This window comes from Neopsephotus bourkii, unplaced genomic scaffold (assembly GCF_033783945.1).
Source record: "Neopsephotus bourkii isolate Nb327-2 ecotype Australia unplaced genomic scaffold, CSIRO-AGI_Nbou_v1 NB_1706, whole genome shotgun sequence".
Lineage (NCBI taxonomy): Eukaryota > Metazoa > Chordata > Aves > Psittaciformes > Psittacidae > Neopsephotus > Neopsephotus bourkii.
Window position 1 is genome coordinate 612,337 of NW_026902180.1, and position 18,142 is coordinate 630,478.

At 38.3% G+C, this 18,142-nt stretch overlaps 1 protein-coding gene across 1 annotated transcript in view; it reads left to right on the top strand.

Annotated features, from left to right (window-relative positions):
• LOC133224559 (uncharacterized) overlaps positions 1–18,142 on the top strand; it is an 89,208-nt gene that overhangs the window by 46,499 nt on the left and 24,567 nt on the right. The window contains exons 35-49 of the mRNA XM_061376117.1: positions 332–549; positions 2,523–2,716; positions 3,925–4,227; positions 4,984–5,213; positions 6,212–6,373; positions 7,159–7,236; positions 8,547–8,903; positions 9,486–9,842; positions 10,865–11,215; positions 12,985–13,116; positions 14,026–14,175; positions 14,717–14,833; positions 15,594–15,767; positions 16,460–16,667; positions 17,918–18,084. Coding sequence (XP_061232101.1) covers positions 332–549; positions 2,523–2,716; positions 3,925–4,227; positions 4,984–5,213; positions 6,212–6,373; positions 7,159–7,236; positions 8,547–8,903; positions 9,486–9,842; positions 10,865–11,215; positions 12,985–13,116; positions 14,026–14,175; positions 14,717–14,833; positions 15,594–15,767; positions 16,460–16,667; positions 17,918–18,084 — 3,198 coding nt within the window. The remainder of the gene's footprint in view (positions 1–331; positions 550–2,522; positions 2,717–3,924; positions 4,228–4,983; positions 5,214–6,211; positions 6,374–7,158; positions 7,237–8,546; positions 8,904–9,485; positions 9,843–10,864; positions 11,216–12,984; positions 13,117–14,025; positions 14,176–14,716; positions 14,834–15,593; positions 15,768–16,459; positions 16,668–17,917; positions 18,085–18,142) is intronic.

Genomic DNA, 18,142 nt, shown 5'->3' on the forward strand with positions numbered 1-18,142 from the left:
CTAGCATGGTGTCAGGCTGATGTGCAAAACCAGCCACCATCTGTAGCTTTTCTTATCAATTCAGAAGGTTCTTTCTCTAGGATTAACTTTGTACTGTGTGGTGGGCTGAGGTAAAGACAGGGACATCACTTACCTGTTACCTTCACAGACAAAACAGACTTGGAAAAATTAATGTAATTTATTTCCAAATAATAATTATGTTAAATGTGAGCAACAAAGATGAGAAATAAAAGCACCTTTTCCCCTCTGCTACTCCCTGCTTTTTCCCAAGCTCAACTTGTCTGCAGTCTTATTCCTCAGACTTAATGTCATGTTCTTTTTTTCTGTGTAGGCCCAGGCATCCCTAAGGAGTTATGGTGAGAGCAGTTTCAATAGCTCTTTTTACCTTCATTACAATGGAAGGGACATGCTGATGCTGGAGGTTGATATGACCACGGAAAACAGGAGAAAAAGCAAGGCTGTTGAATTGAGGGCTTTCCTCCATCAGGCAATCCTGACAAATCCAGAATCAATACAATTCCGGCTCATAGGCAAAGTATTTCCTTCAAGGTAGAGATATCAGAATCTTATTCAATAGAGGTGCTAGTGTTTTCTGTAATATGTATTTAGAAGTAGCTACTTTCATATAGCTACAGCAGAAGCCACTGGGGAAATGCTATTTCATGTGTTACCCGTGTTACTGAAATACTTTTTGCTCTTTGTTTCATAAGTCGGTATAATAAGTTGTGCTCATGTTTTCTAGTTGCTTTTGTAGGATTTTGTATGGGATAACTTGAATGAACAGTTGGTACTGTAATACTCATTTTAGATCAACAGTTGTTTCTCCCTTCCCCCCACTCCCAGTGGTTTGTCCTCTCAGAAGTAAGGAATTAATATTTACAAGCTATGCCAGTGTTTAGTACAAAGTTTTACTAAGTATTGTGGAAAGCTCTGAGGTGGCAGGGGTGGGAAATAGAAATTTGGCCCTCCCAAGTTTCAGCTGTCTTTCAGCTATTTTTCAAATTTCATGAATATGAAAGTGTGCAATGAAGGAGCTGATGTTTTTGTGGAAGGTCTCAGTGTTTAGCAGTTTAGGCGTTGGATGGGATAAAGAGAATGAGGAGACAAAGAAATAAGAAGTTATTACAATTCTGTAGAAGCTCATTAGAATCATAGAATAGTTTGGGTTGAAAGGAAACTTCAAAGGTCATCTAGTTCAGCCACATCCAGCCTAGCCTTGAATGTCTCCAGGAATGGTACATCCACCACCTCTCTGTGCAACCTCTGCCAGTGTGTTACCATCCTCATTGTAAAGATTTTTTTCCTTACATCCAGCCTAAATTTTCCCTCTTTTAGTTTAAAACCATCACCCCTTGTCCTATTGCAATTAGATTTAGTAAAATATTAAAATTAGGTTAGCAAAATGAAAAATAAAAGATCCAAGAAAGATATTTAATGTGTTTCTGCAGGTTACTTGCAGTTCTGAACTTCCAATAGTAAATTAATTTATTTAAATACCAGAGTAAGCTGTAACAGAGCAATTTATTACAACTTACTTCAGAAAGTAAAATAGAACACTTAAAATTTCTGGAATGACTTACTTAGATTTATTTTACAGGGAGAAAAGAGGGAGGACTAAAAGATTGAATACTTCTGGGGAATTGCTATAAACATGCAGTCCATACAAACTTCAGTCACTGACTGATGAAATGTATCTCACTTCCCTGAATTTTGTAGTTCAGTTCTTCCTGTCAAGTGGATTCTCACTGAAGTTTTACTTGTCATCAGTCTTTCAAGAGTGTTCAAGTTTCTAAGAGGGATGTCTAACAGTATGAAAATATGATTCCCTCAATTGTAGGTATTTTGTGTGGTATACTTGAGTCTAGAAAGTCAGACATTTCAATGCACAGTTTGTTGAAGGCAGTGTAAAAATTGTGTCTCTGTCTTACTCTTGAAACACTGAAAGTTGAGTTTCTTGTTGCTCCATCAGGTTTCCCTAAAAACCTGTACTGTGTTTCTCCATCATTGTTCAACTCATGGCCAAGATACAAAGAAATAATTGTTGGCTCATTTGCCATACTCAGACGGTGGTGGCATTTAAAATTATTGTTTGAGCTGAATTCTCAGTGCTGCTTTTAAATCAGCAGTGAAGAGAGTTTTGATATTGTGACAGAGAAGAGTTCATTTCCAACTCTAACTCTGTCCAACTCTTATTTTTTTCTTTTATTAGGGATGAGAAAAGCATCCAAGAAATTTGAAGAAAAATCAGTCTGCCAACAAGTGAGGCTTTACTGAGTAGTTTTATAAACACCTGATGAATAACATATATTCATTGCAAGGCATGTGACTCACTGATTCCCAACACCAGAATAAGTGCCCAGAAAGCCTGTGGAGTCTCCATACTTGGAGCTACTCAAAACTTGGCCACACACACTCCTGATTACCCTGCTTTCATTGATCCTGCTTTGAGTGAGACAGGGGTTGTCTTGACAATAATGAATTAACCATAATAATAATATGTTAATATTTTTATCTCTTTTTAGACTTTTGATATCTTCTGAGATGAAGCTTAATGAAAACAAGCTTCACATGGATTTAATGGGAGCTAGGGAGCAGAAAGTCGGTCTTGTTTTGTCCCTATATGGAAAAGTCCAACACACATTTGCTGGATTAAAGGCTGTACCTCATCATCTTTCTCTGAATGGATTACTGAATTGCAAAAACAACTTTCATGATGGTACTTTTTTACTTTATCTTTTGCTATTAAGTCTGCAGCTGTCTGCGGAAGCTTCTTGACTTCAATATCTTTCCTTACTGAACTGCATACTGCATTCAGCTCTGGGGCCCCCAACATAAGAAGAACATGGACCTGTTGGGTTGAGTCCAGAGTAGGCTACAGAGATACTGTGAGGGCTGGAGCACCTCTGCTCTGGAGACAGGCTGAGAGAGCTGGGCTTATTCAGCCTGGAGAAGAGAAGGCTCCAGGAAGACCTTAGAGCAGCTGCTAGTGCCTCATGGGGTTAAGAAAGCTGGAGAAGGGCTTTGGATAGGGACCTGTAGGGACAAGACAAGGGGGAATGGCTTTAAACTGACAGAGGGGAGATTTTTATTGGCTATAAGGCAGAAGTTCTTCCCTGTGAGGGTGCTGAGGCGCTGGCACAGGTTGCCCAAAGAAGCTGTGGCTGCCCCATCCCTGGCAGTGTTCAAGGCCAGGCTGGACACAGGGGCTTAGAGCAACCTGGTCTAGTGGAATATGTCCCTGCCTGTGATAGGGGTTGGAACTGGATGAGCTTTAAGGTCCCTTCCAACCCAAACCATTCTATGATTCTATATGTAATACAGAAGAGAATAATTAGCATGGAAAATGAACTCTTAAGTCCATGTGTTGATACTACTTTTCAGTGAACTAACATGGATCTATAATTTTTATTTTTTCACTGATTGAAGGAAGTGGTGGGTGGCATCTTTCCTATCCAGCTCTTCTGAAGTTGAGGGTGGGGGGGTAGAGGAAGCTGACTTCAAGCCCTTCGTCTTCTGAATGGCTCCCTATGTGGAGTAGGTCACTGCAGAGCTCTAGAGGGATTGTTTAACCTGGAGTTATGCAAGTATTAGGTCATAGTTGCACTGTAAATTTTCCTTCAGAAGGCAGTGTGGTGCAGTCCATCGCCTAAAGGCACAAGCAGCTTGGTGAAGAAAAAGAAACAGCTGCCAGAATAAATAATACGTAATTTGTTTGAAGCACAGACGCTTATAGTAGTAGAGAAATTCTCAACAATAAATTGATTTGCTCTCTAGGTTAGGCTAAATGATCTATTATAATAAATGGAAATTCTTTTATTTCCTCCTGCTATTAAATTAATGGCTATTTTACAAGTTGCTTATAAAAATCTGGTTATTTCTGTCCCAAAGAACTCTCCCCACAGTAACCATTTCTGCCTGTTACAGGTAACATCAATGTGATGGTCAACAAAACACTGTATGGGCTCCAGCTCAGGAACAGAAATGTGTTTGGGAATACCACCGTACACAGTATCACTTTTGCTATGTTTCAGAACGGCAGTCAGGCAATCCCTGTGGAGGCAAAACTGAAAGGACGCCTGGAGCTGAGCAAAGAGATGAAAAGGATGCTAGCTAGCTTCCAGGTGGATGAGAAAGCCCTTTTTATAGATTTTTCCAATATCATGAGTCATGGGCATAGCAGCCTCAGTGGGACTTTCACACATAATGTCAGCTTTTTTAAAAATGCAGGTAAGAAGATAACTGACTTGATGGTGTGGTTTCACAAGATGAATTCATCTGTGTGGAGACCAGTGGAAATAAATGGGTTGCATTTGCTCACGTAAGAGAAAAATGTAATCCAGTTTTAGCAATATTCTTTTTAATATTGTTGAGAAAATGCAACAAAATGGTACAAAGCTATTTACAAACTCTTTGAACTATTTCAGAGTAAATTATTTCTCTCTTCAACATCTTTATTCCTTCATGCTTATCGGTTCCTCTGAGCATATTTTATGGCTGTTTTAATTTGAGCCAGAATTGAAACATTGAGGACTAAAATATGCCAAGTGTTTCCTAAGCAAAACTGAGGGTTTTCATAATATGAAATTATCAAGAATTTTGAACTGGTAAATTGCCTTTGTCCTTTTGGACTGAAGAAATCTGTTTTGAAACTTTCTCACAGCTGAATACTGGAATTGGGCACAATACCCATTGGTAGATATCCTTTATTGAGAAGAGAAAAATCCTTGACTTCTCAAGTCCATGCCACATTTTAATTTAACAGTCCCTTTTTAATATGATTTTCATATGGTAGGTAATGTACTCTCTTACTATGAATAGCAGTAAGTGCAGCTAACTAGATGATTGCAGTTTAAAAGAAGTCTGTCTTTTCTTAAGAAAAACTATAGACAGCTTTTATTAATCTTTTATTAATGCATCTGCTCTGTATTTTACAGGGACAACCCAGAAGTATTGTTTTGATTTTGCTTCTTTCCCTGTCAATAGGATTGCCCTTGGATGTCATTGTTACTGCCATGTGTGATCATGACACAAGAAATCACACCATTATGGTAGTCCTGCAGAGTGGCAGTGAAAGGATTACCACTGTGTTTGGAAGTCACAGACTGTCCACAGAGCATCCTAAATCTGAGATATCTGTGAGTTTGAAGCACAACATCTCAAAGATAAAGGAACATGGGATCCCTTTTATTGTGGAAGCTTCTGGCTATTATGAGGTGAGTTCTACCTGTGATTATTTAATTCCTGACAGAACCATTTCTAATAATGTAACTTATTCCTTTGCATTTTATCCAAAAGCATCTGCTTTTTTGAGGTGTACCAAATAAAGATGTTTCCTTGCTTCTTGTCATACTGTGTACCTGTTATCTGAAGTCTTAGAGCTGAATCTAGACTAAATGAGATGCTACATTCAGTTCTCATTTAAGTGAAGTGCTTTGCTGCATAGGATCAGGAGTCTTTTCCAATTTTCTTTTCCCGCTATAAATGGGAAGCAGAGTGGCAGACCTAGTATATGTAGCCATTAGGTGTCAGCCATCCTAGGTACTCCATTGCATCTAGTACTGGATTTAAGTAGTTCTGGTGGCATCCTTTGGACATCTGCTAAAGAGCAGAAGACTGTATAGCATGGCTTTCCATTTAGAAATCTCTACTCAAAGAAGCATCACAGATCATGTTTCCTGGTACAATGTTGCTTGGCCACTTTTCTATCAGCATTTCTGCTATAGATCTGTGAATAGCATATAGCTATTCTGTATCTCAAAATACCCTTCCATAAAAGAAGGGTTCAAACATTTGACTTGTTCTACCACATGCTGGAAGAACATCTGGGGGGGGGGGTGTTCAGCTACTGTGGTATAGGGAAACACAGGTGTATGGAGGAAGAGCTGTGTACAGTTCCCTTTGCCCTGCTTACTAGTAATTTCACTGTTTAATCATTTATGCCTTAGGACTCAAATCCTTCAGGATACTAAATGCTCTCAATATGTTTTGGAGCCAGAAGAAATTATTGGTGCACAGCACTCAGAAGATCTAGCATAACAGGAAAATCTCTATTTGAAGTGAAGCCACTTTGACTTTGCACTTTTATTCCACTAATGCTGCTGCTCTGACACAGGCTGTGATGTTCAAGCATGGTGAAACATACTCTGCCTTTGCCAGTTATTTTTGGGATGTTGTTTGTTTCTTTCTATTGTTTTGTTTCTCTTGTGCACAGAATTTCACCAGAAAGATTGCTGCAGGGATAACAGCTACAGTGGAGATGAAACAGCTCAAAGTTGAAATAGAGAAGAAAGGCACTGGCAGTGCTATGGAAATTTCTCTTTCACTTCGCCATGATGTGGAAGGACTGATTTACATTGTTCCATGTGTACTAGAGGTTGGCAGAAATCCTGCTATATAGTGTATTTGATGGAGTTTTCTGTTGTGCATTCTCAACTCTTCAGATTTACTGCTTGAGAGCAAGCTAGCAGGTCAGAGGAAGAGAGATTTTTGTCAAACAAGGCCTGCAGAAAGCCTAAAAATTGTTTCTTAGTAATGAAGAGCAGGTTTTCAAGATTTGGTGGGTGACAAAATATTCATGTCATGAAGCTGGGTGGGTATTGCCCAGATACAGTAACATGGAGTCCCAGCTTGACAATATTGCTAAAACAGGGTTTGCAGGTGAATGACATGGCTGTTTGTAGGTGGGTATGGAGAGCAAAGTGAATACTAATGGCAGTAGTTTTCATGCAGCCAACAATTATCCACAAGGACTTCCCTTTCTGAGACAGGGGATACAGCTGATGGCATTTGAAACGCAGAATGTCTGCTTGTGATGGTGGTATTTTCTGTGCCAAACATAAGAAAAAATAAAAAAACAGAGTTTCAAAAATAGTCCTGTTTAGCAAGTAACTGTTTCCTACTGTTTGAAGATATTTTTCTGCCCTTATCTATGCTGATAATATTTTAGTATGATAATGCAAGATTAGAGACATAATTAAGCCTCAGATCCACTAAACCATTTATCTTTTCAAAACTGATTTCTAAAAGTTAATCTTAAATCTGTTTTAGTATCTTCATGCTTTTTATCTTGCAAAAAGTCTATTAGCTTGCTAATTTCTTATTTTAGTTCCCTATGCTTTTCTTCATTTTCTGAATGTGTTCTGTTGATAATGCCAACAGGTTGCTTGCAGTGGAGAATCTACTAATGAGCAACTTTCTGGCCTTTGCAATGGAGCAGTTACACTTCATCATTTTGAGGTACTGGCTTCATTTATAAACTCTGCTGTCAACAACATACTGTCTTAACTACCACTAATGGAATCTAAGTAGTGGAAGGTGTCAGAGATGTAGAAGTGGACTTGGGTTAACTGCAAGTTTTGCAGGCACTGTCAGATATTTTCACTTCCTTAATATTCACAAACAGATCAGAATACTTCTGATCAGTGAGGTGGGCTGCACTCAGTTTCATGTAGTGGATTATTTATTCTGAATCAGAATTGTCAGCAAGCGTGGCTTCAAGTGCTACAGATTTACGTCTTTAGTGCACAGCTGTGAGGAGTACAAAGTGGAGGAAAGGGGTATTTGTGGGCCCAACAAGTGCAATTTTAAAGGTGATATTCCTGTGTCCTACAGCAAAGAATTGAGTTGTGCTGCTTCAGAGCTCATTGCAAGAGCTCGCACCTAGCAGAAAACTAGTATCAGGAGGTAAGAGGTATTCACCAGGCAAAAGGCAAGAATCACATTAATGCTTCTAGCTGAAGTCTCCAGGTTGTTTCTTCTGCCAGGTAGAACTGAACTCAGTATAAATGATCGTCATGTTATTGGGCAGCCAACCTGATATAAACTGGACAAGGGAGCATAGAAAGCACAAGCTGAGAATGTCAGTTTCCTTCTGCTTACTCTATTTTCTGCTCTTTCTAGCTGTCCAGTTATTTGTGAAAGTCCTATGGCTCTTGAACTGTTCAAGAAAGATACACCTTATAATCTGACATATTCTTAAGAATGTGTTAAAAAAAATCTTTTATGAGTGACAGTACAAAAGGTTGCATTTGTCTCTAAAAAGGTCACAGGGACTATGATTCCTATGTATGTTCTAATTACAAAAAAGACAAATGCATTTCAGTTTTTCCCTAATATAACATGGGTACAGTATGCATGAGGTCTGAGGGGAATAGAACATCCCTGCTGAGGTCTGAGGGGAATAGAACATTCCTGCTGAGGTCTGAGGGGAATAGAACATTCTTCCACAGTGCTAGAGCCCTATTTACTCATAGTAAAGAAAAAAGTGGTAATAGTAAAAGCAATAGCAGTTGTTTTTTCTGGTATTGATAATTGTTTTAATGGAGTTGCAGAGTTGGGATTTCTTCTCTGTTAATTTTATTATGAAACTCAAAAGATTTTAGGGCATCTCTCCATTTGTCTAGACATTTATAAATATGTGGTATTAAACCAAAATGGTGTCAGGGTAGTAGGCAAATAGTTCTCTTTTAGTAACATGAGCATTTAAAAACAGTATGTGGCCTGACAGGAAAACAAACTTGACAACAGTTTTTCCTGTAATTTTCCAGACTCCAGCAAGAGTTTCACTGAATGGGTCAGTGTTTACCAGCAACTTTACTGTCATCTTCTTTGGACATGTTTCTTTTCACAACATGTTTGCCTGCCTGCAACTCCATGCCACCACTAACATCCAGCCTCATTTAAGTATTGACTTCCAGCATTCTTTGCCTTTGCTCCAGTCTCTGGGACTTGCTGGAGAAAACCAAGTGAAGGTGTCAGCTGTGAGAAGTGACAAGTATAAGGGCATGTTTGATGTTGTCCTTGGTCCTTGCAGTTTGAAGGCTGATGGAGAAGTGAGCCTGGCAAGCAATGAAACAGATACAGAATGGGTGCTTACTTTTAGAAACAAGTGTGTCAGTCTAGAGGTAAGCCTGGATTGTTTTCTGCATGGTGTTGTAGTCTGTGTGTTTCATATCAATATGAGTTACAGCGAACTATCTCCTGACACAATTATTTATGGAGAGGACAGGTTTGGTCATTTCGGTTGTTTTGGTAGAGCAGTGAGTCAGAGCACTTGCAGAGGGAGTGTGTTTGAAGATGAAAATTTGGAAATACTACAATGGTTACTGCTGTTACCATAAAATAGTTGCTTAATAATAGCTTTTCAATTAAAATAAATTATTGTTCTGGAATATAATGAAAAGCATGTCCTTTCAGTTTGAAATTTTGAAACCTTTCTTTATGGTTATGAACTTTTTCTTCTACAGTATTTGTGAAAGGATTGTTGTAGGATTATTTTTTTTCCCATGCCATTTATTTTTGTTTTCTTTTTCTCTTGTTTCAATGATAAATTTCCGATTTCTCTTTAAAACAAGCAGTCTTGTATGCTTCTTTACAAAAGCATATTGGTTTGGAAAGAAGAAATACTTTCTCATTAATTAGAAACAAATTAAGAAGACAGTTGCTTTACATTGCGTGCATAAATAGTATTATCTTTTCTGTTGCAGAGAATGGGATTGCCTCATGCTGTAGCCTTTGGGGGCTCATTTCATCAGAACATGTGCGATGTGGGCTTGTTAGCGAACCTCCAGTGTGATGGCAGAACAGTTAATGTGCAGATAGACACTTCCTGCGAACAGGAATATACACTGCAAGGGATGTTCAGGCATTCAGTTCACTGGCTGAGTCAGCTTGGGCTGCCTTCTGAAAACTCTGTCTTGTTATCTGCAGTCACAGACTCCACCACAGAGGGCATTTTGTTGCTGCAGGCTGGCAGATGCAAACTTAAGGCTAGAGGAGGTCTCTCTATTCAGAATAAAACTGAATGGACGCTGGAAACGGAAACAGAATGTCAGCTTCTGCAGGTAGATCTTGGAGGGTATTAAAGAGAGATTTGGGATCAAGTGCGGGTCATAGAGGGTTTTAGCTAAAACTACAGTGTCTGAGTGCTTGAAAGCCACTCTAAAGACACATCTGTCTTACAGCATTAGGCAAAAAGAATGTTGAATGTGTCCTGTTCATAGGTGTTCTCTGTAGACTGAGACAAATTTGATCTTTGCTGCTTGTTACCTTCGCAGACCAAGACTGCCATCTAAGGTTGAACAGCAGTTTTAGTTTGAACTATTCATTAAAAAATACATTCTCTGGTCTTTTTTATCAAAGTTGTGAAATTTCCTTGTTTTTTTTCCCATTTAACCTCACTGAAGACATTAGAAAGAATTAGTATTGCAAATTTAGGAGTTACTTCCAGATGTTCAGAGGCATTTATATTCTCCTTTTAACTCATCAGTTTTAGTTTCTTCAACTACAAAGTAGCAATATAAACCCCAAAATTACAGGAAAGTGTGTGTCAACCATAGTGAAAAGGGAACGATAACCACTTCAAATATTAAAAACAGTAGAATTTTCAGGTTGTTTACAAATACTGTGAAAGAATAAAAGGAAACATTTCATTGGGATGTTGCACAAGACAAGCTTGAAGTTTTAGTATTAAAAAAAAAATAATCCTTGTAACACCAGATGCAAGAATGTCTGTTAGGCCTGTTAGTTTTTGTAAGTTAGTTGTTTGAAAACAGATTGATCTGGTCTGAATGAAACAGAGGATGTTCAGTAAACTTTGCCATTCTAAAGAAACATAATTTTGTATTTTTGTAAATGTAAAACTTTGTATAGATACAAAAGCTGTAAATTCTTCAGGGCAATCCTAAAATCTTCCTTCAGACCTTGCTCAGGCAAAACTGCCATCTTAGTGTTGGGAGGAAAATGGCAGTGCAGAGATTGTAGGTTTTGTCTGTGATCTTGTAATGTAAAATGTCCTTTTCTGTGTGCTAAAGGGAGGAATAAAAAGTCTAATCCAAACGATATGTATTTTTTTAAATCCTTATAGGATCTCCGTATTCCAACTCAGTCATGGCTCACAGGATCTATTCAGAAAGACAAGTGCCAAGCAGAACTTTTCTGTGTCCTTGAAACAGAAGGCAAGACTGCCCATCTTGAAGTGAGAGCAGAGTGCAAGCCAAAGGTTACACTGGAAATTCAGTTCAGGCATGACCTCCCTCAATTGAGGGAGATCCCAAGGGAAAATAAGCTGTCTATCACTGCACAAAAACAGTTAAAATATCATATGGGAATAGGAATTAAATCAGGTGACTGTGAGCTTCAAATGAATGGAGACTTTGACCCTGAAAAGAAGCTTCAGTGGAAAATGGTTGTAGAAAACAAATGCCAAACAATTCAGGTATTGGAAGGAATTTCTTCACTTTACTCTTGAATTTATACATGTAAACCAGGATCTTTGCTCCTAGACTAGTGTCAAAAGAAAATAAAAAAAGTCTCATGATTTCAGTGGTAGCAGAGAAAAAAGAAAAACATTCTCTTCTTTCAGTTTCTTCAGGTTTCTGAAGAAACTGAAATTTTCTTCTTTCAGTTTTCTTTTCTTCAGATTACCTTTGGAGCAAGTCTAAAGTGTGAAAAATACAGTTTTCTATGGCATAAAGCAAATTTCTGTGAATCTGCCTACAGTTAGTGGCCTTGATTGTACTAACTGATGTATTTTCTTAAAAGCATGGTTGAGAAATCTGAAGGGAATTTCTAATCTTTGGAAATAAAAAGCATTCCAAGTTGTCTTTGGCTTTGTCAGTGATTGCAGTTTGACAACAAAACTCTGAAATAGTTTAAAATATGTAAGTAAATGGGGAATTTCAGGACCTCAGTTGAGAAATATTCTGGGGAGTTCAGTTGAAAAACAAACAGTGACATTTTGAACAAGCTGTTTTGGACTGCCCTGATGAGACATTTCTCTGTGGTAATTCTTGCAGATGCTGGCCATATAATTGCCCTTGAGCTGAATCTTACCAGTGACAGTGTCTAACTGAGCACCACCAAATCACACCTTCTGTTTCATTAATGAGATCTAACTTTGGGTTTGGTGGGAATGTTACTATAGATGCTGAGTGGACAGCAGCTAGCAGGATAAGAAAAAGAGTAGTGTCTTTGTTGGAAAGATTTAGCCAGTAGAAAAATACAGCAAAAACTGGAGTTCTATGGAAGGGTATCACTCTATATCATAAATATATCATTTATATACAAAACAAAGGAATTGAAGCCCTGTCTCTGGGACAGCTGACCTGAGAGGTCCCCATCTCTGAAGGGGTCCCTTGCTGATCCCTTCAGCGCTTCCCAAGTAACGAAAGTGTGCAGTGACCTCTTTCAGCCATGTATCATGACACACTGAGCTCCTTTTGCTTTATGATGGAGAGAAAAATGGCACTTTTCCCCCTCAAATCTTGCCCCGTAGTTTGCTTTCCCAGGCCAGACTGTTGTAGGTGACTGGAGGGGGAGAAATTCTACAGCACGATTTCCTGAGGTAACAGTTCTGAATTTAGATGCATTGTGCAGACCTTTCCTACTGAAAATTTGTGTTGCTATTGGAAATCCTGATATCATGGCACTTGGCCTCTCACAGATCTCACCAGTCAGTGCTATATGGGCAGGAATGTAAAGGGCAGAACTGTACAGAAAGTTTGAGAGCTGTTACACAGAAAGATCTGTGGATTCAACGTGCAAATCAGGGTAAATCTGCATATACAAAGACAAGATTCACCTCCCCTCTTACAAAAAAGGAGCTGCCATAATAAACCTATGCATACAATCTGGTTTCATTGGATTTATGGATGTCTTGGGACACTGGAGCAATGCCAAGCATGGAAAATCAATTGACTTTTCACTTAGGCAGGAAGAGGTCGGCATATTGTCCTGTATCTGCTTATGCTGGCTCATTCATCAGAAATGTCAGACCTATTCAAAATAAAAAAGACAAAATGTGTAAAATGTAATAAAAAGCTGTCAAGATTTCTGAAACACTGTATGGGTATACTGCCTCATACACTTGATTTACAGCTAGGTGCTATTAGAGCTACTTGTTAGGACTAAAGAGTTTCAGGTGTATAGTGTATTGTGGATAAGTATAAAAGTGGTGGATTTTTTTATTTTATTTTGCTTGTACAGGATCTTGGAGCACCAGTAACAATTGATTGTTCAGGCTATGTTTTGATGGATAAAATGCACCTAGATTCACAGACTTGGATCACTGTCGATGAAAGTAAATTACAAGGACTCGTTATACTTAAAGTCACTGATGTAAGTATCCTGCAGGCTGTTGGACTCCATGTACACAGTACTGAGTAACATACTCTATAAAGTATTTTATTTGGGACAAATAATCAAGCTTTAGTAATAAATGTGAGAATAAAAATAAATTCTTTGAAAATCTGGCACCTGTAATGTGCAGTAAAACAGATGTACAAGATAATAGCATACATGCTATGGCACTTCCCTCAATAATTTCCTTGTTATGCTCTCTGTGTGTACTTTTTTAAATTGTGCTATTTTATGTTCTTTATATTATGTGCCAAATATGATAAGACATGCAAACCCACATATGCTGATCTTGCTTCAGATATATTACACGTTCTCCATGATAACACTGTTCATTCATTATGAAAGCATACAGCAATGCACAAGAAGAAAAAGAGGTGGTGATTTATAGAGCAATCACTGTGATTATGCAGAATAATAAGCAACAATTGATTAAGATACTGCTGTTTGTTTCTTCACTAAAACAAAAGCACAACTTGCTTTCCTTTTGACAATTACAAGTTTGGCTTCTCTTGTAATCAGTGCAGGAGAGTAGAGTACACACAGAGAGAAGTATCTTCTTCCTTGTGATCATGTGCTTTCTTGACATAACTTGTAATTTCTGTGTATTTCTGAGGTGTAAACTGATAGCTAGTGAGGGGAGTTCTTTGCCACCAGAGAAACATTTACACCTTCTTCCCTCTTAGCTGAAATATGTGGGTTTTTTTGTCCTGTTAGGCTTGATCTTTTCCTCTTTCCCACCTTAACTTCCTTAAGTTCAGTGCAATTGGTTTTGATTAGTATTAAATGTAGAGCAGATAGATTTGCTAAATTTCTATTTCAAGCTGTATATTACAGCAAGCTTTTGGGTTCTACACATGCTTTGCTGTTTATGTTGAGAAATATTAACAGGAAAGACAAGAGCTGGATGCAGTGCTAACCCATAACATTCAAGGAGCTGCTGACATTGGCATTCCTATGAGGATGTTAATTGATATGGTATCAGAAAAAAACAGTGACTTCTATAAAAGACTTATTCACTTCTGTGTGAACAGCAAGCAAGTAAGTGTTTTCTCCATATGAGTAAGATGTGAAATAAAGGTTAAAATGAACTAATTAATTGATTTGGTTAAATATTGTTTCTCCGTTTGAAATAGCTAAGGCCTTTGCAGGAATACTCTGCAGGGGCTGGTTGGGTTGTAAAGACCTTAACTGAATGAAAGCAGTATCTGCTTGTGTGCAATATGGTCTCATTTCTATACAAAAGAAAGGAATCTAAGCCCTGTCTCTGGGACAACTGACCTTGGAGACCCCCGAATCCCTGTCACTTCTAGCAACAAATTTGACACGAGCAGTGACCTATGATCACATTTGCAACCTGTATCAAACCTTTCTTGCCAAGTATCTTCACTTGGTACAGTATATTCCCTATTACAGTACAAAGTTGTGACAAAAAAAATTAGACAATTCTTCACCATAACTTTTTGATAGAATTCATAATTTTATTCTAATGTGTAATTAGTGCAATCTTTACAATTACTCAGAGAAGTCTCAGTATCAGAGATATGCCACAGTTAACTTCTGTCTTATTTGGACTGAACAGATTACAGAAGAACTGAGCTTTGTCCATAAGTTGGATGTTGTGTCTCTTAACTACAAACTTACTCATAACATAGAAGCACTGAAGACTTTGCAAATAAAAGACAGGATTGAGTTGCAGGTAAGTTATTGAACAGTGACGGGGAGACATGAATCCAGCCTGGAATCATGCCAGGATAGAAGCTGTAGCTGTAGAAGTCAGATGGCAAAGACCAAAGGGTGTAGATGTGACTTTGTACTTCCTGCTTTCTTTCTCTCTTTCTTTTTCCCCCTAAACTTCAGGGTGCAGGGGAGTCCACAAGCTCCCTTTGTTTTTGAGGGAAGTCCAGATGCTCACTTTGTTCTTGAGGGGTTGGGAGAAGAATTGTCTGGACCAGAACTTTTCATAGGAATAGGAGGTTATTTCCTAATGCCCAGGCCACAGCTAAGCTTACAGCATGCAGTGCATCAGGAGGGAAATGCATTTTAGCTCATATGCCTAGTCTTGTCTGCAGCGTACCTTGTGTAGACTAGACAGAGGTGCGTACTGAGATGATTTCATGGTTTACATTCCAAACAGTAATTTCCTTACAGACTCTGATTGCCTGGTGGTTTTTTTTATCTGAGATACCCAAGCCTACAGCACAGCACTTAACTCTTTATTTATCACTTAACTCCTTGAACAGGGTTAAGGTATGGCCATTTTGGAGAATGTGTGTTAAAATGATGGACTTAAAAATAAAAAGGACATCTGTAACTATGTTGTGTTATAAAATTATATGAGATTAGGTTTTTGACACATCTTTGAGATGATACTGACTGAACCAAAGAACGAACCCTGACTGACAGGAGCTTTACATTTACAAAGCTGCCTTTTCACAATTTACCTTTGTTGCACACAGGCTATCCTGAACCTGAATGTGATCAAGAGCTTTAGTATGAAAGCACATTATGGTGCTCACCTAACAGCTCTTGAGGGACAAATCCAAGAGCTTGGAACAGGTACCAACATAACTGGGAATTTCCATCATACATGGCCATGGCTGCTGCAAGCCAGAGTCCCATCATCTTTACAGGTAGTTTCTTGTTTTGTTTTGTTGGTTTTTTTTAATACAAATACTGTCCTTTATTATAATGTAATAGCCCCTGGCTTGAATGTGAGCTACCATTTTGTATTGTACAGGATGGAAGCTGATTTTTTTTGATATTTAAAACCTCTGAACTATTAAAAACATGAACTATTGAAATAGGAAATTTCTTTTTGGCTGCTTTCTGGACCAGATTATGCCATTCTGATCAGTGTTAGCACAGTGTGTATTGATACTGTAATTATAGGAAAATAGTTTTAGCATGTTGCATCAGGAATTGGAATATTGCTCCTATGTTCTTTAATGGGAATTTTATATTTAAACAAGTACTGTTTTCAAGTGCTGTTTTCAGGGAAGTATTGGAGTACCTACTGTCTGGTTGATATTGGAAGTGTGCATCGATCAAGGATGCTTTATATAAAGGGAGTCGTGTTTTTGTGGGATGGAAGAGAACCTAATGAGAATTCGATATAAACCAGTGAGGCTGGTGTGGTTTGTAATTCATTTAGTTGAATAGGTTCATCCTGGAAAGTCATAGATGATTAATAAAAGGCTAAGATTTTTTGTTAATGGATAGATTTTTTACTAGAGAGAACTATTTCACTTCCATTTTTCTTCTGTTTTAAAATTAAACAGTATTTAAATGTTTCAAGAACTTACATCTACATGTAATTTTTTAGGTGGAGGTAGTTTTTCAAGGGGGAAACACAACTCAAGAAAGTTACGTGCACATTGCAGCTGAAGAAACATCAATCACATACATAATAAACTCCTATTATGTTGGTCACCACGTGGCTATCTTATGCCAAAGCATACATAATAGTGAGGAACTACAGGCATCTGGCTACCCTAAGGCAATCAACTTGATTCTCAGTTTACAGAAATCAGGTAGGAACCTATCATCCCTTGCAAATTCTTTGTTAGATAATAGCTCTTCAAGGATGTTTCACCTATTCCTTCAACATCTACAAAGTGACTAAGATTTGCTGGTAGTGCCCGAAAAAGGGCCTTTTCTTGCATGTAAGTAAAACTGCCATTCTTTAGCTGCATCTGTTATTAGCTGTATTACATCTGTTTGGGGGATTTTAATTCCAAGAAAGATCTCATGAGGTACAACACCTGCTGAAACAGATGATCCCCAAAAAACTTAGCTGCATAAAATATATTTCCAGTATCACACAAAAACCCCTTGTTACAGAGCACAAGAAGTGTGAATTCCAGTGTAGTTTTAAAAAGGTTTTGAAAATAATTATAAATTACTTTTGTTGTTTGAACTGGAGTGGAGACAGACCCAGTCTGAATAAGCCAGTCTGTCCTCAAAACTTGCTCTGGCATAAATCCTATCTGCATATCCCTCAACTGCTGATTCACATTGTGGTCAAGTACCTTCAATGCCCACATGGGAGTACATTCATGTTGAAAAAAACCCCAGCAACTGTGAGAGCACCAAAGAGTAGGAATTACTGAGGTTAGCAGAGATTGAATCAATACTAAATGTGTCACAATCTCCTTCCACCCATTCTAAAAAAAGCAGCAGGACAACAAGTGGCTTTCAGGACACCCACCAGAGTGGTCACTGTATGATTGCATACATGTCTGTGATTTTATCTTCTCTGTAAAGAGTTTTAGGGTTTCAGATATCTCATTTTTATCTCTTAGCAGTCTGTATTTTCATCTTCAAATATGAAAAGCTGGTAGGAAGGTGAGGGAAAGATCTTCAAGTTGTGTTACTTGAGCAGGGTTGGTCTGCTGTGGCTAGAACTGAAGAAGTCAGAAGAGGTCAAAACAGCTCAGAAACTCTACAAAAAGCCACTACTAACTGCCAACTGCTATAGTTGGCTCTATAAGCTACTCAGCTCTAGCTGCAAAAACACACTACTGTTGGGAACTGACTTGTCACTTGACACTTGTATGTGGGTACACAACTTTGTTAAGCGTAGACTTTGTATGTGCAGGGACAACCAGAGAACTCTGCACTCCTCCAATCACAGGCCAAAGCTCTTTCCATCCTGAAAGGATGACATTTCAGTGACAAATATCTTAACCCAAAAGCTAGCTGGATTGATTTTATGCAGGTGGTACTGAAACTTCTTGAGAATGAGCCTTTCAAATGGCACTATTTTTTTCTTGCTATTTAGAAAACAAAGCCAAGACTATCTGTGAAATCCAGTATGATGGCAAAGATATGTGTGTGTCTATGGATATTGACACAGACTTTCAGCCTTATGGTATATTTGAATTCATGGCAGAGGTGAAGCATTCAATATCACTTCTCCATCACCTAGGACTTCCCTTCTTTCTTAAGGTAATAAACCCTGGATCTTTTGTTGTGCTTTGATTAAGGCTGTCATCTGAGTTATACT